This window comes from Myotis myotis, unplaced genomic scaffold (assembly GCF_014108235.1).
Source record: "Myotis myotis isolate mMyoMyo1 unplaced genomic scaffold, mMyoMyo1.p scaffold_m19_p_8, whole genome shotgun sequence".
NCBI lineage: Eukaryota > Metazoa > Chordata > Mammalia > Chiroptera > Vespertilionidae > Myotis > Myotis myotis.
The window spans coordinates 6,657,904-6,681,514 of record NW_023416390.1 but is presented as its reverse complement, the minus strand read 5'-3'; the positions used below and the strand labels follow the sequence as shown (position 1 = coordinate 6,681,514).

Sequence of the window (23,611 nt, the reverse complement as noted above, 5' to 3'; positions counted from 1 at the left end):
CCTGCCACGTGCACATTGTTAAGTTTGGTGCTAGCTGACACCCTCAGTGATTGGCCTTCCTGGATGTCGGCCTGATGATGTAAGAGAGGTCCTTCTTATTTGACCTCTAAGACAGTCGACTCCTCATTTTCTGCTAAAGATTTTACAGTCCTTCCTTTATGAGCAGTCTTGTGGAATAGCAATAAAGGAGGAATTTTATTTTGAAATGCACGAATCATTTCTGAAGTGATTCAGAGATTCTGAATTCTACTTTTATGTTCTTTCCAATGTCGGCCTAATATTTAGTTTTCCTATTTGAACCATAGCAGCATATTCAAGTTCAAATGCCAGTAGAACTTGAGTCCAAATTAATGCTTTCAAAACCTACACTGAGGTAGTGACTTTTTATTAACTATGGAATAAAAAATATAAACCAAACAGTATTTTTGCTAGACATTTTAGGAGTAGTTCTCCCTCCCTTATCTTCTCAGGTTTATAAGTAACAGCAAAAAAAGAGAGAGGTAATTTAGCTAATGTAGAGTGTAATGAATTATCTAAAGACAGTGGTGGTAAGTGGTATGGTTGATTGGAAATATTGATCATGAAGATTATAGAATACAATCCTATTAAGCAATCCTGTTGCTGCCATGTTATCACTTACACTTTTTATGTTTTCTTATAGAGTTTGATGCTATTTTCATCAATTCATTTGCTTGTATTATTTTATATAAATATATATCTTTATGTTTCTTTATAAAATAAATCCTAATATTATAGAAGATACATAACACATTATATATTGTACACATATACATTGTGTTGTAAATATAAATATATCATGCATATAGTATATAATATAAAATCTTAACATATTTATATTTTAATATTTTATATATGTATATAAAATGAAGAAGTCTCAAAGAAATCTTGTGCAATCCAATCCCGGATTTCATGTTTTTTCAGGAACTTAAAACCACCCTAGAAAATATTCTACCCATCTTCCTCTTGGAAATGTCCAGAGATATTTAATCATATATTTTTGCCTCAACTGCCCAAAATAAATAAAACTGTTAGCTAAAACCTCACAGCTGACAGTTCCATGTAGTTAAAAGCTTTTAAAACACGCCATCCAGGAGAAGAAATTGCCGTGTCTCAGTGGCATCACGAGGGAGCAATAGAAGCAGCAGCACAGATAGGAAGCTCTCCCCTCCTCCAGCGCGTTCTTCCTCTCTGTGAGCATCCAGGTTGTCGCTGATGCAATTGCTTTGCAGAGTTTTTTTTGTAGACGATGAGAGAGGCAATTACAAGCAGTGCTCCTGCGCGTGACACTGCCCAGAAGACGGCAAATTGCATGCCTTGATGGATGCCAGCTCTTATAGACCCTGGGCTGCAAATCTCCATGTAGGGAAAAGAAAGGGACGGAGGGAAGGCCGAGCAAAAACACTCATCAATAGAGAGAAGCGTTCATGGAAAGAGGGGGCTCATTGCTGGCAGACTCCGATTTCGCAGACACTCTGAATACCATGAGAGATCTGTGAATACGGATATACGTTCACACATCCACACACATCAGAATAACTTTTGAGATAGCAAATGAAGCTCATGTATCCAACACTTAACCAAATTCAAATCGCGTTTTTTATGCTGCATAGAATCTGAAAACAGGCCACTAGTGCCAGAGAGGAATCTTAGGTAATGTACCCACAGTGTAAATAGATGCCCTCGCTTGTGCTATGCAGAGGGCTTATAAAGTCTGAAATCTATTATTTGAGTAAAATGAGATGTAATGAGCAACGATCACTCACAATACAAGTGCTTGTAAGTGCACAGGATCTTCCCCATGATGCTGTTCACTGTGAACTACAGTTCAGCACATGGCTGGGGTCCTGGTTCCAGGAGAGGTGATGGGAAGAGGAGGATTTAACCTGGAGGCAGAAGGCGCTGCCATCAGAAGCTGCCTGTCCCCCAGGGGCGCATCCCGGGGACTGTGCTGTGGTGGAAGAATCTGTCTGAGAGTGCTTTACAGATTCTTTCTGGAACACTGTCAGGGAGCGTCTGCTAGGTTTTTGAAATAGACGCCAGATCAGGTTTGTTACGCCCAGCGGCGCTTCTGTGGCTGGATCCTGATGTGGGCTCGTGAGCAGGATAAAGGTCTGTTAGGAAGATGGAGTTTTACCTGCAAAAGGCAAACAGTTTTTATTCTCACCGAAAATGGTATTTTCAATAATACAGCCATTATTAACTTTTAGTGAAGTGCTTGGTACATGGTAGGTCAATAATAACTATTTGTTTATTTTTCTTTTTATTGATTTCAGAGATGAAGGTAAAGGGAGAGAGAGATAGAAACATCAATGATGAGGGAGAATCATTGATTGCTGCCTCCTGCACGCCCCTCACTGGGGATGGAGCCTGCAACCCTGGCATGTGCCCTTGACCGGAATTGATCCTGGGACCCTTCAGTCCACAGGCTAATGCTCTATCCACTGAGCCAAACTGGCTAAAGCTAAATATTTGCTTATTAATTCAAGGAATAAAGCAGGTTGCATTTGAAGTTGAGAGTTTGTCTTGGCTCTAGCACAGCGGTTCTCAACCTGTGGGTCACGACCCCTTTGGGGGTCAAACGACCCTTTCACAGGGGTCGTCTAAGACCATCGGAAAACACATATATAATTACATATTGTTTTTGTGATTAATCACTATGCTTTAATTATGTTCAATTTGTAACAATGAAAATACATCCTGTATATCAGATATTTACATTATGACTCATAACAGTAGCAAAATTACAGTTATGAAGTAGCAACGAAAATAATTTTATGGTTGGGGGTCACCACAACGTGAGGAAAGGGTCGCGGCATTAGGAAGGTTGAGAACCACTGCTCTAGCACTTACTACAGTATCTCATACTTAGAAAGTGTTGAACAGGTGAATGAATGAATGAATGAATGAATGAGATATAAAATTGCTAACCTGAAAGAAAAAAGAAAAGGAAGTTAATTTTAAATGTAAAGAGTCACATAATGTTTATGTGAAACATTTTCTTCACATTATTAGGGGCTTTTACTTCTGACTTAGGTCCAGGACTTTATTACTTTAAGGTAGAGAATGAGTGCATCATACTTCTCAAGTGGAAGAATTGCACAACTATTTCAGCCAAGAGTCCCCGAGCCGGGCGTGTGGGCTTGACTTTGCGCAGAGAACACCCAGAAAGGTCATCGTCGGTCTGCATGGACCCTGAGAGCTGTCCCCGTGAGCTGCTCTGTTTCTTTCCTCCTCAGGTGTGGGATCCATAGTATGTTCCCCTTACACTTAGCTGCCCTGAACGCTCACTCCGACTGCTGCCGGAAGCTCTTGTCATCTGGTGAGTACCTCCATCGCCAGCAAGGAGGCTGGATGTGTCCTGAGTGAGCCACGTGGCTTCCCGTGTCTGCTCAGAGCTGCCTGTGCTTCATGTCATTCATGCATCACCTGCTCTGGGCAGCTCCCAGCAAACCTGGGCATTGTCGCTGCTGGAATGTCAGCATTGCTGTCCCTGAATGAGAGTTTTGTCTGTTTATTAAGTTAGAGCTCGGGGGATCCAGAGTCAGAGACAGGCAGCAGTGGCCACAGCTCGCAGCGCGTTTGTCATAAATGGAGAAAACGTCTTTCAAGCTTAAAGTGGTAGCTTAGCATTTAATACTTTTCAGCAAAGGAAAGTGGCCAAATCTCCACCCTGCCCCCATTTTGACAGTAGAAAATGTCATATGACCTTTCCACTCCGTGGGCTCTGAAAAATCACCGTGGCTGAGCCCCTCTAATTAGGTCTCATTTTTATTTATTTAGTTATTTTTAATGTGGGCCTATTAGGAACCAAGAAATCCCTTCTGGTTTGGAGCCTTGCTAACCTTTCTTATCACTGCTTCTGCCAGCCTCCATGTATTCAAAGGCCATGGAGATCTGCAAGGCAAAGATTGTTTATGAATTAATTTCATAGATATTCCAGAAGCATTTGACCCCTTTAAGCACTTTACCTGTGGGGGATCCTGCTCCCGCTGCTTTTGGCATGTCTAAAAAGCATCCCTGCATGAGAGCACGTTTCCCAAACCTCAGACCAAGTGGCAGCTGAGGATACGTTAAGAAACTCTATGCCGGCATGTTGGGATCCCTCCTGTACTTCCGTGTTTTCTCCGTGTGTCCTGTCCGCCCAGCTGTCGCCCTCCTTCCTCCAATGGGTTTCCATCAGTATCTATCCTGGGGTTGAAATACGGGGCTGTGGCTCACCCAGAGCTGAATGTGAAAATAAATTCTTCTCGACTTCCCGGTTCTTCCTATAAAATTGCCACGCTTGAGCGGTTCCCATTCGTTTGTTTCCATGCCAACCTCTTTCTGACTACAGTTGCTTTGCATTCTGGTTTTTCTACTAACTGATTTTTCTGTCTCTGCAATGTTTCTTGTGGTTTAACTAGGACAAAAGTATAGCATAGTGTCCTTGTTTAGTAATGAGCACGTGCTGTCTGCAGGCTTTGAAATAGACACCCCAGATAAATTCGGAAGAACGTGCCTTCATGCCGCTGCTGCAGGAGGGTGAGTAGTGAGCAGTTTCAGCTGTGACTTCCTTTTCTTAATGACGAATGCCTCTCACTGGACGCCAGTGGTCTGTGACTCAAAGGCCGTTTCCTTAGTGAATTGGGTCAGAGCCGTTTCTACCAACACCAAGTATCGCTGGGTTGCATTTCCAGATTTACTTGCGTTATTGTCCTTCCAGAGAAAAATTTTAGCCCATCTCATCTAGAAATAGTTTTTCTTTGGTTTTATTCTCTTTTTCTCCTCATTTTCTTTCCTTTCTGTTTTTGTTTTTTTTTTTTAAAATTATAGATGTTCACCCTATAGACTATGCATCTCCTTGGTACTCCCTACACTGAAAGAAAATAATTTGATCGAGGGAATCCAAGATTGAGTTCATTTACAGACACTTTTGTCTGTATTTTTAAGTCTTCGTAGCAGTTAAATGTGAACAACGCTTAAGAAAACCCAAAGGATAAGAAAAAAGTTTAACCCTTGCCTTTTTTTATTGTAAAGATAATTTTTCATCAGATATACTCTTTTTGATATCAGTGGTTAGAGTAAGGCTCTCATCAATATATTTTGATGTATGACCACACATCAGCCAAACCTGGCCTTTCTCAGATGGCTTTGTTTGGGTAAGATGTTAGTTCTTTTTTCTTTTTTAAAATATATTTTATTGATTTTTTACAGAGAGGAAGGGAGAGGGATAGAGAGTTAGAAACATCGATGAGAGAGAAACATCGATCAGCTGCCTCCTGCACACCCCAAACTGGGGATGTGCCCACAACCCAGGTACATGCCCTTGACCGGAATCGAACCTGGGACCTTTCAGTCCGCAGGCCGACGCTCTATCCACTGAGCCAAACCAGTTAGGGCAAGATGTTGGTTCTTAATCAATTTCCTAATCCTTGAGAACCAGCAACACCTCTCCTCTTGCCTGTATATTAGAAGTGGGTTGACTAAAGCTATAGGGCCCCTTATTTGCGTGGTCTCCTTCTGAAATCTGAAATCTAGTTTTATATTCATAATTTTGTATTATTATTTTTATTTAAAAATCTTTATTATTGAAAGTATTGCATATGTCCCCTTTCTTCCCCGTTGACCCCTTCTAGCCCCCGCCTTCCCCCACCCCAGGCTTTCACCACACTATTGTCTGTGTGAAGATCCTCCTTCTCCCCACCTCATTCCCCCAGATCACGTGGGCTCCATGAGCCACACACCTGGGATCTGTCTGCCTCTGAGCCTCTGGCTTCATGCAGGAAGGACAGGTGCTTATATCAGCAGGCAGGCTACCCCAGCTCAGAATGGTCTCGAAAGTTCTTATGTTTTATGGCTAAAACAGCCTGTTCTCTGAGAAAGGTGGCTATGACGGGTGGCTGTGGGGTGGGGAGAGCCCTCCTCAGGCTTATCATGAACGAGATCATTTTTCTTAGTTAAATGATAATAAAACAGTAAATCCCAGGCCACTTCTTAGTATTCTAAATTTAGGACAATGATGGATGATTGTCTCCTCTGATGCCCACATTAAAAAAAAAATATATCAGACCTGCACAGAAAGTGACAGCACACCATTCTGAATCCATGTCTGTAACTCCTGTTATTATTAATATTTAACTACATGCCCTTCGATAGGAAAATTCACTTCGGTGGCTCCTTCGCTCTCCACTAAACATGATTTATTGCGGCTGCGAATGACAAAGGAGCGTTGGAAGATCACTGCGCTCCCCGACATCATTCTCGGCCGTGGTTCTGCACATTCACTTCCCGAGACCACAAAGGCAGGGCTACGCAGCCATTTCATTTTCTTTTAGGGAAGGTCTGGGTCAGAAATGGTGGCCATGGCGAGTTCATTCTGCCATGATGAAAGGTGATGCTCTCCAGTCTGGCTCTTGTTTAAAGGTGACATGACCCTAGGTTTAGAGGGCTGTTTCCCACACTCTTGATGGTTTTGAAAGAGAATTTTAGGGTACATGACGAGACCATTACTGACAGGTTTAATCACATAATAACCATTAAATGCCATCATCATGGAATTGAAAATGTTTCATCAAGCTCTTTCTCGTACTGATCGTTTAGCTTTGAAAAAATAATTGTAGGAACCATAGGTCCTTAATATGGCCTTGCCGTGTGTTCAGGTTGTTGCTAGAACCTAAAGCTGGAACTGTGGTTTCCCGCCACCGCACTCTGCAGAACACAGGTCTTCCTGCAGCGAGCCCCGCAGGTCGCCGCCACCCCTGATTGACGTTTTCTGTCTTTCCAGTAACGTGGAATGTATAAGACTCTTGCAGAGCAGTGGAGCGGATTTCCACAAAAAGGACAAGTGTGGGAGGTATGTGAACAGGGACCTCCGCTTCCGGTGCCTAAATAACAGCAGCAGGGAGCAGTCCATCTGGAAGCCATGTGATGCTGTCACGTGACGCTGTCACGTGATGATGGGATGGTAAACAGGGAGCTGGTTGGAAGAGTCCATCCTCGGAAGGAAGTCCTTCTTGTAGCGAAACGCCAACAAAGCAACAAAAACATAAGCAATCCAACATGTAAAATATTTATAATTTCCCTTTTTTGGACTAAAAAGGAGTAAATCAAGTGGTCAAAGAGCCCATAAATTGCCTACAAAATATAAAATAGTTGGATTTGAAAATTGATAAGTGGTACTTGACAAAAAAGTTACTCCATTTCTAGCAATTTGTTTGGCTAGTATCCCCTGATACTAGCAACACCAATGGACTGTAAAATAATTGAGGACTAAAAATAAGTAATATAAACCTTATATTCCTGCTCTGCGGTATGCTTTACAAGTGGCCATATTTTCTAAATGTTACTCGCTTGGCTTCTCATAGTAAATCCATGAGGTACATGGAGATGCTCATTATCCTTTTTAATTAATGAGAAAACTGAGCCCAGAGAAACTAAACGAGTTGTGCACGTGCATAGGATTTCAGAGCTCGAGTGGACCTGAGGTCCTTGTTGCCAGAAGGACGACGCCCGGGCCTGGAGAGGGGATGTGGTTGGGGCTGGCCTGCACACCTGTCCAGACCAGAACCCGGGGCTCCGGATTCCACGTGTATCGCTCTTCCTATTAGCCGCATAGTTCAGTGGAGAAGGTGAGACGACACCAACAGTTAGCATCAAGGCAGCACAGGATGAGAGTTCCAGAGAGGCCAGACAGGCGCTCAGCCATCTCAGACAGAAGAGAGAGAACTTCTGGTGGAGTGGGGTTTTCATGGGTGGAATGCTGCTCCCTGCTGCATTCCAGGGACGAGAGGAACTTGGCACAGTGGAGGGGAGTGTGAGCATGACAGGGAACACCTCAGGTCATTTCGTTTGGCTCATCTAGGGGAGAGAGAGACACTCCATGAAGGTAGGTCGGGACCAACTTGGGGAGGTCTTCAGCTTCACGCGGGGCCTTGTCAGGGGGGAGGACCAGAAGTTTTAGGACGGGATTGTCAGATGTGGGCATTGGACCTTAGAGAGCTGAGTTCTTCATCCGGAACAACTAGAAAGTCAATGGACATTTGATTCGAGATAGGAGGCTAAGAGGGATGGCCTGCAGTGTTTCATCCGGGCAGCGACATCGCCCTGCACCAGGAGAGGCGCGAGGAGTGGGAAGGCAGGTCTGCGGGTGGACGGCCTTGTCTGAAGCCACTGTTTCTGTAGCCTCACTTGCAATTACAGTCACAGAAGGCACCGCCCCTGGCCTCGGGGCTCTGGGGGACGGAGGAAGAGCTCTCCACACCCGTAGGAACCCTGCCTTCATGGGCCTGTGTGCCGCCTGAGGGAGGTCACACCTTGCCGCCTGTCTTCCAGGACCCCTTTGCACTATGCAGCTGCGAACTGCCACTTCCACTGCATCGAGGTCTTAGTGACCACGGGGGCCAACGTGAACGAGACCGATGACTGGGGCCGGACAGCTCTGCACTACGCCGCGGCTTCCGACATGGACAGAAAGTAAAGGCAGCCTTGTCCCTGTGTCTCCTGGGGCCGGGGACGGGGAGGGGCGGCTGGCTAATTTCCTTCATTTGCCTCAAGGATGCTGGGATGCAGCATCTCGCTCACCCAGATCGAAGGAGTTAGAGACGCTTCGTACCCACCCCACCACCCCCTACCTCCCACCCCCCCCCGCCGCTCCCCATTCTGCTCTCTTGATGTGTGATGATTTCATGTCACTGCACAATCACGTCTCTGTGTTTTGGGTGGAATGCCAAGGGGAGCTGTCAAGCCCAGGTTGTCAGCCCATTCAAAAATCTGTTGTCATTTATTTTGTCATCTGCTGCTGTTTTCATTACCACCCCTTAAATGCTTCATCTGCGGTAAAACTTACATGTGCTGATATGTGTGTCCTGTGTGGAAAATAGCCATCCATGCGTCAGCCCCGTAGCCTCAGATGCAGTGTCATGTGTGAAGCAGGCACTGCTGTCCCACGCGGGTGTGGACGCCCTTCCAGGAGCTGGCGGGGAGGAAGTCTTGCCCTGGCCGTGGTAGGAGTCTGGGTGGCTGGGAATGGGAAGCAGGATCCAGTGACCCGGTTCAGGGGTAAAGACGGAGAGGTGCCCGTGATGTCTGAGCTGGTTCTCACAGACTTAAGGACCAGGGCCTCCTCCGGGGGAACAGCGTCCAGGGCCTTGTCTGCTGCCTCGGGCTGTGGGACTGACTGGGTCAGTGCTGGAGAGCGTTGGAGAGAAGCATGCATCACACACAGGGTGTCCCCCCAGAATGCATTTGCACTCTGAGTGACTATAAAATCAGTGTGTATTAATATGCAGTTCATTTTTCAAAATTTAAAAGAATCTAGGGAAATGAATAATTTTTTTCTGTCAACGCCTGTGTTCAAACTGATGACCGTTCTGGCCCAGGCACTGCTGATAACGCGAGGCCCTGGGATCGCAGACATCAAGGATCATTTTGTTCCGTATTTGTGCGCCCTCAGTTCATCCACGGATGCTGGTTTTGTACTGAAAACTTTAACTTTTATGTTTCTCCATTAAAAAATAAGTCTACTGGCACTTTAGGATAAATTTTCTTTGTTCATAGCTTAGTCTGGCTCCACCCATTATTTCAAACCAGTTAAACCCGAAAAGGAGTGAAAATTAAGTGAATTCTCAGCTGTTAAAGTGTGTATACCTTTTTTGGGGGGACACCCTGTAGATCCTCAGTGAAAACTCTGTAGTACTTATTTCTTTGGGTTGGGAGAAAAATCATTGAGCTTTAAATAGCACCAAAATCATTAGCAACTTGGCCATTAAAACGCTAATTGTAGTTTTCTTTCTTTCCCTCACGCCGCCGAGAAGTAAGACCACCCTAGGAAATGCCCACGAAAACTCAGAGGAACTCGAAAGTGCCCGCGAGGCGAAGGAGAAAGAGGCTGCCCTGTAAGTTACTTCCCTGAGTCGCCATGGGGCCAGCCTGGCTGTTGGGGGTTTTCACTTGGGATCTTGAGGAGGTGATGTGGGCTTGTCGTTAATGAAGAAGAAACTGCTCTTTTAATACATCCTTCAGCCGGGCTGCTTCACCCAGGGCACTCTTTCTAAAATGGTGAGCGTGGGCACGGCCATGGCTGTGATTGGTCAGCGGCTTTTGGAACCAGATGTGTCTGAAATATCATTTCTGACTCTGCCAGGTATCGGGTGCCTCGGGCGACACCTTGACATTCCTCCCAGGGCCATAGGCTCTCCTGTAGGGCCTGCGGATAACTGCTTAGCGGATTCTATAAATAAATGCGTTGAGATTTCAGTGGGAAATACACCCATTGTACTCTCGTCTTCATCCCCAACACTCACGTCAGCACACACACAGCCCCCTGCCCTCAGCCGCTGCTCCTGCCCCCTCTCCCCCCCCCCCCCGCCCCTGCCCGGCTATTCCTGTGATGGGGTGGGGTGCCTGTCTCCCCAGGGCTGTTGATTCCTGGGGAGCCCTAATGCTTTGTCCCTGGGAGCCCTTCCTGCACGACAGGTCACAGTGACAAGCTTGTGCTGCCCAGCGCGGTGACCAGCACACAGCTGGTGATCAGTAAGTAGTTGTTGAATAGGTGAGCAAACGAATGAACGGTGCCCACACTCTGGTCTCGGGACCCAGTGGATGTAGTGCCCCAAGTCTGCACACACACACAGCCCTTGACTTGCTTGCTCTCTTCTCCACTCTAGGGCCTTCCTCCCACCCGGTGGCTCCCCCCCACCCCCCACCCCCCACCCCCCACTGTCAGGACCCGGGCCTAGAGTTAAGTTGACTACAGGAAGTTGAGGGATGTAGTTAGAGGGTGGCTCAGGTGCAGGTTCAGGGACATACTTTGTTACTGGGTGGCAACGGGAAGCACTGCTGAGTGTAAAGCAGACTGGCCAGGTTTTACTCTAATTCTCCGCAATTTAAATAATCATATTAAAGCCCGGCCGGCGTGGCTCAGTGGTTGAGCATTAACCTATGAACCAGGAGGTCACGGTTCGATTCCTGGTCAGGGCACATGCCGGGTTGCGAGCTCGATCCCCAGTGGGGGACATGCAGGAGGCAACCAATCTATAATTCTCTCTCATCATTGGTGTTTCTATCTCTCTCTCCCTTTCTCTTTGAAATCAATAAAAATATATTTTAAAAATGATCATATTAAAGACTGGAATTTTAAAGCCATCTCAGCAAATGCTCCTTCTCTAGGAAATGCAGGCTTGCCCAGGCCAGAGCAGTCGGCTTACAGCTGATGGAGAGGGAGGGGTGGGAGGGGCAGGGAAGGGGAAGGTGGCCACCTGCTGCCCAACTGCTGCCCGAGAGCCCTTTTATGCAAAGAGGCTACTCCCCCCCTTCCCCCCCTCCCCTGTCCAGATACACCCCTGGCCTAATGTGCATCTCTTGATGTTGCAGCTTAGGAGCCAGAACTGCCCTGGGAGGAGAAAAGATAAACGTTTCCAGTTAAAACTAGTTAATCACTGTCCCATAAAAAACAACACGGAGAATTTTCAAATTCTGTCCAACTGTTGTTATTTCAGTAGCACTGTTGGTAGTATAGGTCAGGTATATTCTGGATTGAATAACTCTTTGGGAGCAATTCCAAGTGTTTTCCAAATTTTATATTCCATTGGTCAACAGATTTTCAGCAGCTGGGGGTTGTGCATCCATAGAATGCCATTCCTGTTGAATGTTTTATATGAGAGCCAAGTTCGGCTTACAGTGAGTCACACCTGCGGTCCTGCCCATGGGCATTTTATCAGCCAAATAAGGGAGGACTTCCTCATAAGGTACCTGTCACCAGAGGCAGTATGACGTCAGGGCCCCAAGAATAGCTTGACTTATTATTATGGAGTATTTTTATGGATAAATCATGTGACATGGAGGTATTTGGTTTAAAAATATATGTCTTTCATCTATTTTTTCTAGAAATTAAAATATCATTTTAAACAGTCTCTGTATGTGATCTATTTTTCTCTTTGTGGCATTTGCCAAAAGATAGGTAAATGTCACTTGAAAGCTCTTCTGTGCACTATGGAAATTTTCCTTTGAAAGTTCTTATTTAAAGTATAGGCTTCGGAATATTACAATTTTAATTTGATATGAAATTGAATCAGCTTGGTTTTGTGTAGGAGTTGTTGGTCCCACTGCCACAAAAATAAAATTGAGCCCTGCCCAGCGTTGCTCAGTGGTTTGAGTGTCAGCCTGCCCACCAGAGGGTCACAGGTTCGATTCCCGTCAAGGGCACGTACCTGAGTTGCAGGTCCAACCCCCACCCCAGTCGGGTTGGGTGTGAGAGGCAACCAGTCAGTGTGTCTCTGTCACATCAATGTTTCTCTCTCCCTCCCTCCCACCCTACTCCCTTCCACTCTCTCTAGAAATCAATGGAAAAAACACCCTCAGTCCTCAGGCGAGGATTAAAGTAATAAGAAGATTAAATTGAAATCACAGAGCAAGTGGTGTGGCCGACTTACTCCATCTTCCCCAGCAGGATCGTTCCATTTGCGATAAACCCTGAACAGAACTGGTTTGGTCCTCGAGGCCCGTGTCCTGGAGTTTGGGGCTCGTCTGGAAAGGGGAGCCGCACGCCTGCGTCTAAACTATTCCTATGGTTGTGGCTTTTTCAGAAAAATGACAACTTTGTCATCAAAGGCTTTTAAAATGTATTAGTTATTATTTGCTTTAGTCTCTCTTCCTAGTGGTGCAATTTGAGTCTTTTTCTTCATTTGTGATGACTGACTTATGTTCTTTTAAATGTTTACCCATTTTAGGCTCTTCTTCCAGGTTTTTTCTTTGTTTGTTTGTTTTGTTTTGTTGTTGGCACCTTCTTATACATCTTAACTTTCCTTTTCCAACCTTTTGATCTTGGAGTCTCCCATAGCAAGGTGGGAAGAACCCCCTCTCTGAGGCTGGCCCCGTTGCAAGGGCCGGGACACTTCTTTATTCCAGTTGAGACTTTGCCTTTTGAACATGGAGCTCTAACCCTGCCTAGTCAGTGGTGCTGACAGGGAGGGTGTCCACCTTAGGATGAGAAGGGAAAAGAACTGAATGACCGCCTTGTTGCTAACGGCTTTCCTGAATTCTGGAGTGGCAGTTTTAACCTGAAATAAAGGCACACACACACACAAACACACGCGCACACATTTCTTCCAGGACACAAACCCTCCTTGCTGTAGGATTTTTAAAGAAATACTTAAACTCACAAAGTGCTCTGTGGAGCATTCATAATAGGAGGAAGTTTGCATTCATTATCTCTTTTGGTCCAGAGATGTTTTCTGAAATGACCTCATTCCTACACTTACAGATGCCTCGAGTTTCTGCTTCAAAATGACGCCAACCCATCTCTCCGGGACAAGGAAGGCTACAATAGCATCCACTACGCGGCTGCCTACGGCCACAGGCAGTGTCTGGAATTGGTGAGTCGCTTTGCCTTGTCTTGTTTTCTCTGACACACACACACACACACACACACACACACACACACACACATATGCACCCAGACCAGACAGTGCTGGTCTTAATGCCTCAGCAAAGGGCCTGACTACCTAGTTAGGTCCCCCTAGAAACCACCTTGAAGATGTTCTGTGGTAAGTGATTCAGTTGTTTAACTGGATCATGTGAGATCTCTTTGTTCCTTTTCTGTCCATCCTAATCTTAGAAATGGCTGACAATGAACTCTTTTCTACATTAACTTGGGCCGAGAATGTAAGACCTGTATACGGACACAGTTTGTATTTTAAAGATCATTTGGACGTATCAGAAAAGCTCAGTATATGTTTCTGGAGGCACACGTAGCACCCACATATTCAGGAGAATTGTTGTAAGATAATTTACATAATCTTGAGGCATGTGGGCTTGTTACAGTCCAATGTGCAGTCTAGGGAAAGAAATTGGCAAGGGTACAAAAAAATCAGAATGTACTGGAATTCCCAAACCATGAGAAATTTCAAACCTGTCGTGATCAGAGAACACTTTGGGGTTTGGGTCAGAAATGCCTCTGCTGGCATAGGTCAAAAGAGACACAAACTCACATGCTCACAGGAACCAGAAATGTAAAGGAGTGAAGTAAGCCCAGGTGTGCAATAGGGAGTGGTGGGGATTGTGGCAGCTAGAGAGCACATGCTCTGTCTAAAGCAGTGGTTCTCAGCCTTCTGGCCCTTTAAATACAGTTCCTCATGTTGTGACCCAACCATAAAATTATTTTCGTTGCTACTTCATAACTGTAATGTTGCTACTGTTATGAATCGTCATGTAAATATCGGATATGCAGGATGGTCCTAGGCGACCCCTGTGAAAGGGTCATTCGACCGCCAAAGGGGTCGAGACCCACAGGTTGAGAACCGCTGGTTTAAAGGGAGAAACAGCGAGTCAGCCCCAGCCCACGGAGACCAGGTGGGAATGCATACCTGGGGTTGCCAGACTTCAGCGTCTCAAGAGGAGGTAGAACTCTAGACTTCGTATGTGAAATTGGCTGCTTAGAAAACCCTGGGTGGACTAGGAAGAAGAAATGTGGATTTGTGGCTGGATTCTCTCTGCTAGCCACCACTGGCCATCTCCAGAGCATCCCCCTCATTCAGCTTCACCCGGATACATGGGCCATCCAACCTCCCCATCTCTGGTCTAATGAGAGGTGTCACCTTTGGGGACTGGACTCCCGGCTCTTGTCCATGTTTCTTTAAAAGCAGAAGTCCCACTGTCAGAGCCATTGAGAGGTGTCCGGTGTCCGGTGTCCGGGGGAACCTTGCACAGTTGCACAGCGGTTGAGAGAGGCAGGAGGCAGAAAGCGAGAGAGCAGCCGTGCCCGCGCCTGCGGGGAAGTGACTCAGTGATGCCCCGGCTTGTTCCGTTCCCTTTGGCTTTGCTGCCGGTTTCAGGTGGTTCCAATAGGGTCGTTCTTACTATTACACACAGTTATGCACACAGGTTTATAAAGGTCCCCCAGTTTGGAAAGGAGAGGGTGATTATTCTAGTGGGCTTTTGGTGTGGCATTTACTGGTGAATGGTGCCTGCCTTCCTAATCCTGGAATACTTCCGAGCCTTCTTTCCTGTGGTTCTTGTGGATGCTAACGATGTCCCCGTTTGACCTTGGGGGTGGCATTTCCCCTCTAGTTTTGATTCCATTCTGGTTCTTCCAGTTCCGGTGGCTGCATAACAAATCACCCCAAAGTTAGTGGCTTCACACAACAGTCATCATGTATGTGCGGTCCCTGTTTCTGTCCCTCTGGAACTCAGGAGTGGCCTAGCTGAGTGGTTCTAGTAAAGGTGTCCTGTGAGATCAAGTCAGACAGTGGCTGCTTTCCATTGGTTTTCTCGATGAAAACCAGGCCGTAATCGGACGTCGAAACACTTTTATTACAAAGTTTGTTGTTGCAGTCTTAATAACTTGTGCTGGTGTGTTGTTGTTGTTGTTCTTTTTAAAGAGTAGTTTATTCATTTTTTGAGAGAGAAGGCGGGAGAGAGAAAGGGAAATACAGATGTGAGAGCAGTATTTCTGCACCACCTCCCCTACCACCCCCCTGTCAGGGATCGAGCGTGCAGCCAGGGCAGGTGTCCTGACCGGGAATTGAACCAGTGACCTTTTGGTGTGCGGGAGGATGCCCAAACTGAGCCACGCCAGCCAGGGCCACTTGTGCTGGTTTGAAGAATGCTCCTGTAACACTTTCTCTCTATGTAAATAATATATTGCACGTTATTTTTATCTGTCAGGAAACCAGCTCGGGGCCCTATGTCTGTTAGCCAGTGACCAGGGTTTCTGTCCACCAGAGGCTTCAAAGTTCTGTTTGCTCATGAAAGTACCCCTCTGATTCGATGGCACTTGCTCTGTGTGATTCACAAAGAGATGACGATTCCTGGCCATTACAAGACATTCAAACATCAGGCGTCAGGGGGACGAGGGTGGGGGTGAGAGGTGGGGTAGTAATTGATCTCAATTTGCACTGTCAGCTGAAAAGGACCAGATTAGCAACATAAATTGGTAGAAATGTCACCGTTGTTTGTTTTCGGAAAAGAACCCCAACGGGTCATTTATAACAGGGATGGGAGAGAAATTCTCCCATTGTCCTGAATTATTATGGTTATACAGAAAGTTCCGTGTATTTCCACTGTGAAATGCACCCTAAAATTCCTCTTGGGCAGTTCCAATAAGCAAGGATCCTGAGCAGGCTGTAAGCATCCTTGCACCCTGCACCCTCCTGTTCAAAACAAACCAACCCTGGGCTCTCCACTGGGAGTGGCCTCAGAGAGCCCGACCACCGTGGGTGTCTGCTCCCACCCCTGGCCCATCCATGGTGGGGATTTGGGGGAGGGTGGGACCAGCACCAATGGCATTTGTTGTGTGTTCATCACATGCCAGGAGTTTTGCATACATTATGCCATTTAATTGTTTTTCCGTTTTCTTGAGGAATACTTGATATACAGCCCTGTATCCATTTAAGAGATAGCCTAACGACTTGACTTACATATATTGTGAAATGATTAACAGTAAGTTGAGTTAGCATTCATTACCTTCTATAGATTCTTTTCCCTTGTGAGAAGAAGAAGGCTGTTCTTGAAGCAAGCAGTGGGTTTTTTGAGGAGCACCTTTTCTAGTTTCTCTCTCTCTCTCTCTCTCAGAACACAATACCCTGATACTTCCTTGGGTCCCAGACATTAGGGAAGCAAACCAATGGGCCCATGTGCACTAGAAGGTGCATTTCTGAGACTCATCGCTGCCATGCCGGCCTTCTCCCTCATCTCAGCACACAAATACCCCAGCCCTCCCAGGGCTCATACGTCTAACAATTTGGTTCTGACTCTGCGCTGGGGGCCAGAATAATGCCAGTGAAAGACATGTTTGTGGTGCTCTAAGGAGCTCAGCTGAGCCTCTGAGCAGGAATTATGCCGGGAGACCTTCTGTATGTCGTGTTCCCTCGCCCATGGTTCTGGCCTCCAGAAGGGACACAGAGGAGGAATGAATGTTGTGGCCTCTGGGCATGTCCGGCCAGGCCAGGCCTCTGTGCTGCGGGCGGTGGATAGGACTGAACAGGGTGCTGGCCATCAGAGCAGCTGATTTGCGAGGTTGGTACAGTGTGTCTTCTGCCGCTCTTCCCACTTCGCGGAGCAACTCCTGTGATCGTGCGCATCATTAAATCCGGGTCATTAACTTTGATGCACATGTTATTTGACTCTGACATTTCACTCGGTGTGTTCGTCCCGTCTGTGATCTGAGGCTGAGCATTTGTAAACCCTACTTAGTGTTCAGTCTATTTTGCTATCATCGAAAAGGAGCAGAAATGACTTTTTGTTCTTTTCACTCTATTTTCCTAATATAAACATATGTCGAATTTGTTCCAAAAGCACAAACCTTCTAGAAAGTAGTACGAACCCTTTGGCCTCTACAGAGGAGCTCAGGTTCAGAGTTCTGCCAAGTCGGCCTACTCAGGCCAGCATTCTCAGCTGGACTTGGCCAAAGAGGTGCAAGCAAAAATCTGCCCACAGACGCATGCCAAGGGCTGTGATCAGTTACATGCGATTGAGCTCAAAATATCAAGGCAGCAAGGAGGAGCCTGGCTACCACAGCAGCTTGTCTGAATAAAACTTACGTTTCAGGGGAAGAAGGGGGTTAAAGAAGAGCTCGATGCCTCCCTTCTCCTTGGTCTGGAATGCATTCTCTTTTTAAAAAATATATTTTTTATTATTGATAGTATTACAGATAAGTCCCATTTTCCCTCTTTCCCCTCCTCCCAGCCCCTCCCCTCCTCTCAGCCCCTCCCCTCCTCCTCCCCTCCCCTCCTCCCAGCCCCTCCCCTCAGGTCTTCACTCTTCCTGACCTGGAAGAGAACAACCGGAGAGTCATGCCTCTACTTGGAGTCTGTGTGTTTATATGGGCACACTGAATTTCCTTAACAATACTAAAGAGTTGTCTGTGGCAGCAAGATTTTTGTGGTTTTGTTATACTGAGATGGAAAAATGTACGGGCCAATATAATGACATAAATCGCCTACAGAAACTTAGAGGGATTGTTTGAAAACTCGAAGCTTCTGAACCAATTCAGCCCAAGACGTTGCCATGCCAAGTCTCTGGGAATTTGGCTGCTTCCCCCCCGGCCTTCTCCCCTGTTCCGAGCCAACTTGAACTTCAACTGTGAGAGTGTGGGGGGGTGACAGACGCCCCTGCATGTGTATTCTAGGAGTTTCTGAGATTCTCTGAAGATAGACTGAAGGCCACTTTATTTTGGGCCACTGAACACTGAAATTATGCTACTCCCAAGTAAACTACTGAGTGTTTCGGGTGGTCTCTGCGTTTATCAGGGGCCTTTAAGAAACCGTCACCGCCTGGCTCCGTAGCAGAGGTGCGTATATTAGCGATGTCTGCTTAAGCGTTTCGAGGCGAAGAACGCAGAGAATCGAAGAGTTTAAAAAAGAAGAGTTACTAAGTAGTCATCTGCAGACAAGAAGGTGAGACATCAGCAAACCTGAATCCCAGCCCCAAACAAGTGTTTGCTGGCTCTCTCCTGTCCCCGCAGGTACGGCTGAGAGAAGGGCTTGGGGTGTCTGTGACCTCCCAGCAGGCAGACCGCCAGTGAGCAGTGGGAACCTCAACAATGCTGGGCTTGCGTTTGCTTCTAGTTAGTTCAGTTGAAACACGAAATCTCATGGGCAACAGGCACAGAAGAAGTAGCCTCGTGAAGGCGATCGGACCTGCTATAGGGAAAAGGAGAATAGTTCTGGTTCACCCCATGACTTGCTAGTTCAAAACCAAGTCGCACACTTAAGAGTCTCAGTTTTAGGAAAGATTGATGCCCAGTTCCAAAGGAAAATGAACTATTATCCTCTAAATGTACATGAATTTAAGGATCAGCTTTATCAGGCAGACGGTTCTAGTAATGCCAAGCCCATATCAGGTGTCAAACATTGTTGAACAAGTGAAATACACTTGGGAGCGATTACGTTGGACTTAGTGATACAACTTAAGCGCTGCTTTATAGATGCACCTGTTCCAGTGACGGTCCTGCTTGTCAGGAAGGCATTTCAGAGAAGACGCAGGTGAGAGAGGAAATGAATTTAAACTCTGTGGCTTGGCTTTTTATTTAGATTTGATTACTTCCCAGCACAAACTCATTTTATTGCAATCTTCCCTCCATTTTTCTCTTTTTCGAGATATAAAGACCCATACTGATGTGTCAAACTGGTATGAAGGCATCCACAACATTAAAGCCACACACTCACGTCCACTCACCTTTCTGTCATGTCTCTCAGTGGATAGTGGGCACTGAGGCAGTCAGAGAAGAGGCGTTATTCCTCCTGATACGGAGCTTCTAGGGACTCGGCGATAAAGGAGGAATGTTTCTTAAACAAACGTAGTTTAAAAGTTAGCCTAAAAAAGTGACTCTGCCTCCCTCCCTCCCTCCCTTCCTCCCTCCCTCCCTCCCTCCCTCCCTCCCTTCCTCCCTCCCTTCCTTCCTCCCTCCCTCCCTCCCACTCAGCTACAGCCTCATTAGGCAGGCTGAGCAGGGCAGACCTCATCTCTTAAAAGCATCAATCCCTTAAACAAAACAAAACCCTAATTCTCTTTCCAGGCCTTTTCTCGCGGGGGAGAAGTTTAACAACCATGCCTATTTTTAATAAAGTCATAACAATGAACATTTATGGCAAGCAGGTTGGGCTAGGCCCCATGCCGGCATCATCTCATTTAATTCTCCCAGCAACACTAGGACGTAACTCCTCTTTTACCCAGACTTCATGTGTGAGTATTCTAAATACCAAGAGATGGAATAACTTGCCCTGGGTCATGCAGCTGGTGTGATGCAGAACCAGGACTCAAACCCGTGTTTGTCTGACTCACTCCACAGTCCAAGCTTTGAACCATGTGCTTGGGAGGACAGGCAAACTCCAGACTTTGAGGGACAAATCAATCCCAGAACCTCTGAATTCCACATCAGCCAAGACTGTGACAGCCAACTGAGGCACCACTGAGACGAGTAGTACTTTATTAAAATATTTTTAACATTGATTTCAGAGAGGAAGGGAGAGGGAGAGAGAGAAACATCAATGATGAGAGGGAATCATTGATCGGCTGCCTCCTGCACGCCTCCCCCCCCCCTGCCCCCCCCCGCCCCCCCCCCCCCCATTGAGGAATGGAGCCCGCAATCCAGGCATGTGCCCTGACCAGGAATCGAACCGTGACCTCCTGGTTCATAGGTCGATGCGCAACCCCTGAGCCACACCGGCCAGGCAAGACAGGCAGTGTTTAGGCTTCAGTTAAGGGAAGCAGGAAGCCTTGGACGATGCCAGTGACAGTTATGTCTGTGTCATCCATCTCTTCGGCGAGCCTCGTCTCGACTAGCAGTCTGCCTTGTCTTTTTCTGTTGGGAGAGTGGACCCACCTCATAGCATCAGCCACCCAGCGACGGGGAAAAGGACCCCAGTACCGCTCTCGAGTACACCCCTGGCTGGCACTCTGGGCACGGAGCCTGAGCTTCAGCACATGCTCTATCAAAGCGCTCTTGAACCCACCTTCCCTCTGGAATCTCTGCTCAGTATCTTTGTAGCAGCTGCTGCCAGCTTGGCCTCACTCTCCTGATGATAACAGCTGCCAGGGAGGGCCACTTCCAGTCAGAGAGGGTGGGGAGGCGGGTGTTGGGTGGAGGAGTGCCTTCCCAGCAGGATTGTTCCCCCAAAGATACTTTATCTTTGGCAGCTGCCACGGACACATCGCTGGTGAGGTCAGGACCGGGTCCCCATCATGACCACTTCCCTTCTTGATCCGCATTCGGTAACGGAAAGTGTAGAGGCCTGAGCTTTTGTCGTCGGAATAAGAGCTCACATACACACCTGTGCCTCCGGGTCATGGGGTTCTGTCTCATTCAAAGAACAAAGAGCCTTTCTAAGATCCCCAAGGAGCAGGAAGAGGCTCGGCCATCTGTAACCGCTGACGGGGGTGTTTGGAAAAACCAAATCCCTCCGCAATAACTGAGATCGATTTTTCCTGTATGAGCAGCCCCTATCACCTGAGTGGTAACATCACTGCCTTTATATGCTGTGGGCCACTCAGCACTTGGAAAGGAAATTTTGTTAATATTAGACAATAAAATATACTTGGTCACTGGGAAGCAATTTAATGTAGGGTGACAACTTCATAGCATTTTTCCCCTAGGAAGAATTGATAGTTTCCCAAACACGTGTTTTATTTCACACACACATACACTTACTTTTTTAATTACATAAAGAGTTTTCAGTTTGTAGCAACCTTCTTTGGGTCTCAAATTCCTCATGCTGAGAAGAGACAAACTGTAGTAGAAATAACCCAAAGCAATCATTTCAGACACGCCTATGTTTTTGGTGTTGTTCTCTCAAAATATATGTTTAAAAGTGAGAGGAATATTACAACAAAGATGATACTTAATATTTCCTGTGAACTGACTGGTTTTAAAGGCTCCACTGGTCCTGGCAGTTGGTGAGGCTGGCGATCAGGGTCAGCGTGTGAGCTCTTGCAGGCTCATACACTGTATTAGTCCTTATCAGGCAGATGAGTTGTCTGAGCAGGAACATCCTTTGTGAAGTTACAGTGAAAAGTCCAACTACTAGGAGGGCCAGGGATTCATGTCATTTGCCACAGCTACATTCCCTTCCAAATAGGAGACTCAATTTTATAAACTGAATGAAGATCAGAAGTTTGCTTCCTGAGTGAAGAATTAAAATCAAAGGAACTGAGTAAACGCCAATGAGCTCATGGTCTAGTGACCTAAGGTTTCCTCTCCTACGAAGGCCTTGTGCTTTGCAGTCAGAATACCCTTGGCGACCTGCCCAGGCGTTCTCTTCCTGAGACAGACTGTTTCTCCTGGACCCCATGGACACCAAGCTGGTTGTCTACTGGGACAACTTCTATGTGACTTCTCTTACATCAGCTACCTCTAGGGTGGCTACTTGCTGGACACAGAGTAAATTATAGGGCAACGTGTGGCTATATCTATCTATCTATATTGGCTATCTATCCATATCTATATCATATATCTATATATCTATATCTATATCATCTATTGGCTCAAAATGTCATTCATATTTTCTAGTTCTCTGTAGGATAACAATAGGAGTATAATAACTATCCCCAAATTATTTCTCTGGCCCTGTCCCCTCCTATTCTGCCAAAGCTTTGGCTTTAATTTCTTCTGAAGGGGTCTGTCGTGTTTCCCATGCACTATATGCAGTTCTCTTGGCTACAGAGGGCACTCACTATTTTCCTCTCCTGTTCTTGCTTGCTGTGGTGGTATCTCCGGTTATTAACAACCACAAATCTGTTAGGTCACAAGTGTCTAGTGGAGATGCTGCCCTCATCGCTGCCCCCCAGTGGTAGTGCAGAGGCTGCCAGGCTGTGCCCAGTGTGTGGAGTCTGCGCTCACCTCCTCCCACAGTGCCACTGGCCATCCTTGGTGTCCATACCACGTGATGTGGTTGGGAGTTGAAGAACCGAGATCGTCAGGCTGGATTGAGATGCCAGCACTGCCACCACCTACCTGCAAGGTTTTCACAGCGTGTCCCTCACTTCTGTAAGCCTCCATGTCTTCCCTAATCTGTCAGGTAGGGATTGGCTTGTTCTGAGGGATAATGGGGTGATGTAAGGAAAGTGTGCAGCATGGGGCTGGCCTAGGATAGGTACAAGTAGAAGCTATTGTTGTGACTGTATTTAATGTATCTTAACCAATATCCCTTATGTCCTGGGCACAGTGCTCTATGCCAGATCTGAGAAGATGGAGAAGTTCCCGTATCAGGGAGCTTGCTGTCCAGTGATGGGAATCAGCGTGTAAACAAATAACTATAATAAAGGACCACAGTTGCCCTGTTAGGGTTCTGGATTTCTCTTATTTGTACCCTTCATCATCCAAGATAAAATAGGATGCCCCAGAAGAGAGGTGCAGGTGGTGTGCTGAGAGAGCTAAGGGGACAGAACGTCTCATTCTGGGCTCTGTGGTTAATGAGATTTCCTGGCACTCGTCAGCGTGATGCGTTTACCGTTTGTCTCTTTAGAGCCCTGCTTTCATCACCCAGCATCGTGGAACAGTAGACCGGACCTGAGATGGATGGAATGAGGGAGCATGCACGTGGATGTGTGGACTTGATTTGATAAATTGACCAACATCTTGTTTTTGATAGAGCGGAGAAGCTGTCTTCATGACGCTCTCTTTCTCTGTAACTGACACAGTACATTGGGGTAAAGGAAAGTGTATGCGTCTCTCAGCCCGTGCTCCCGAATCCCATCGCCATCTGGGATCAGCCATTCATCAAAGATGAAACGTGAGGCAGGCCCATGTCGGAACACATGTGTGTCAGTCTTGCCCATCTGCTTTAAATTTGCTTAAACTAGTAACAGCTTTCTTTACCCACTTCTTGAATCTGTGCTGATTCTTTTAATGTTCATCAGCCAGAAATAGTGGACGGTGCTTACTTAGCTCGTGTTTCAGAACGCCACACGACTCGCTTTAATCGAACCGGTAGAAAAAAATGTTAAAGCTGTATATTTTCTTGTGTGGCTAGAATCACTAACATGTTATTGATACTTAGAGCAGGAATTTATACTCTAATTTAACATTAAAAATGGTGTCTGGCGAGACCTATGTTGGTTTGCATGCATTTTGTGGGGACGAAGAGCAGGTAAGCAGAATGCCTTCCCGAAGCAGGATACT

General features: G+C 46.5%; 1 protein-coding gene across 6 annotated transcripts in view; it reads left to right on the top strand.

Annotated features, from left to right (window-relative positions):
* Window positions 1–23,611, top strand: part of ANKRD44 (ankyrin repeat domain 44) — a 232,764-nt gene that overhangs the window by 156,350 nt on the left and 52,803 nt on the right. For all 6 annotated transcript variants that reach the window (XR_004969308.1, XM_036319340.1, XM_036319341.1 and 3 more), the window contains 6 exons: window positions 3,258–3,340; window positions 4,479–4,542; window positions 6,785–6,853; window positions 8,332–8,472; window positions 9,813–9,893; window positions 13,259–13,370. Coding sequence is in view for 5 of the 6 variants with exons in the window: in XM_036319340.1 (XP_036175233.1) it covers window positions 3,258–3,340; window positions 4,479–4,542; window positions 6,785–6,853; window positions 8,332–8,472; window positions 9,813–9,893; window positions 13,259–13,370 (550 nt within the window). In the remaining variant the exon portion in view is untranslated. The remainder of the gene's footprint in view (window positions 1–3,257; window positions 3,341–4,478; window positions 4,543–6,784; window positions 6,854–8,331; window positions 8,473–9,812; window positions 9,894–13,258; window positions 13,371–23,611) is intronic.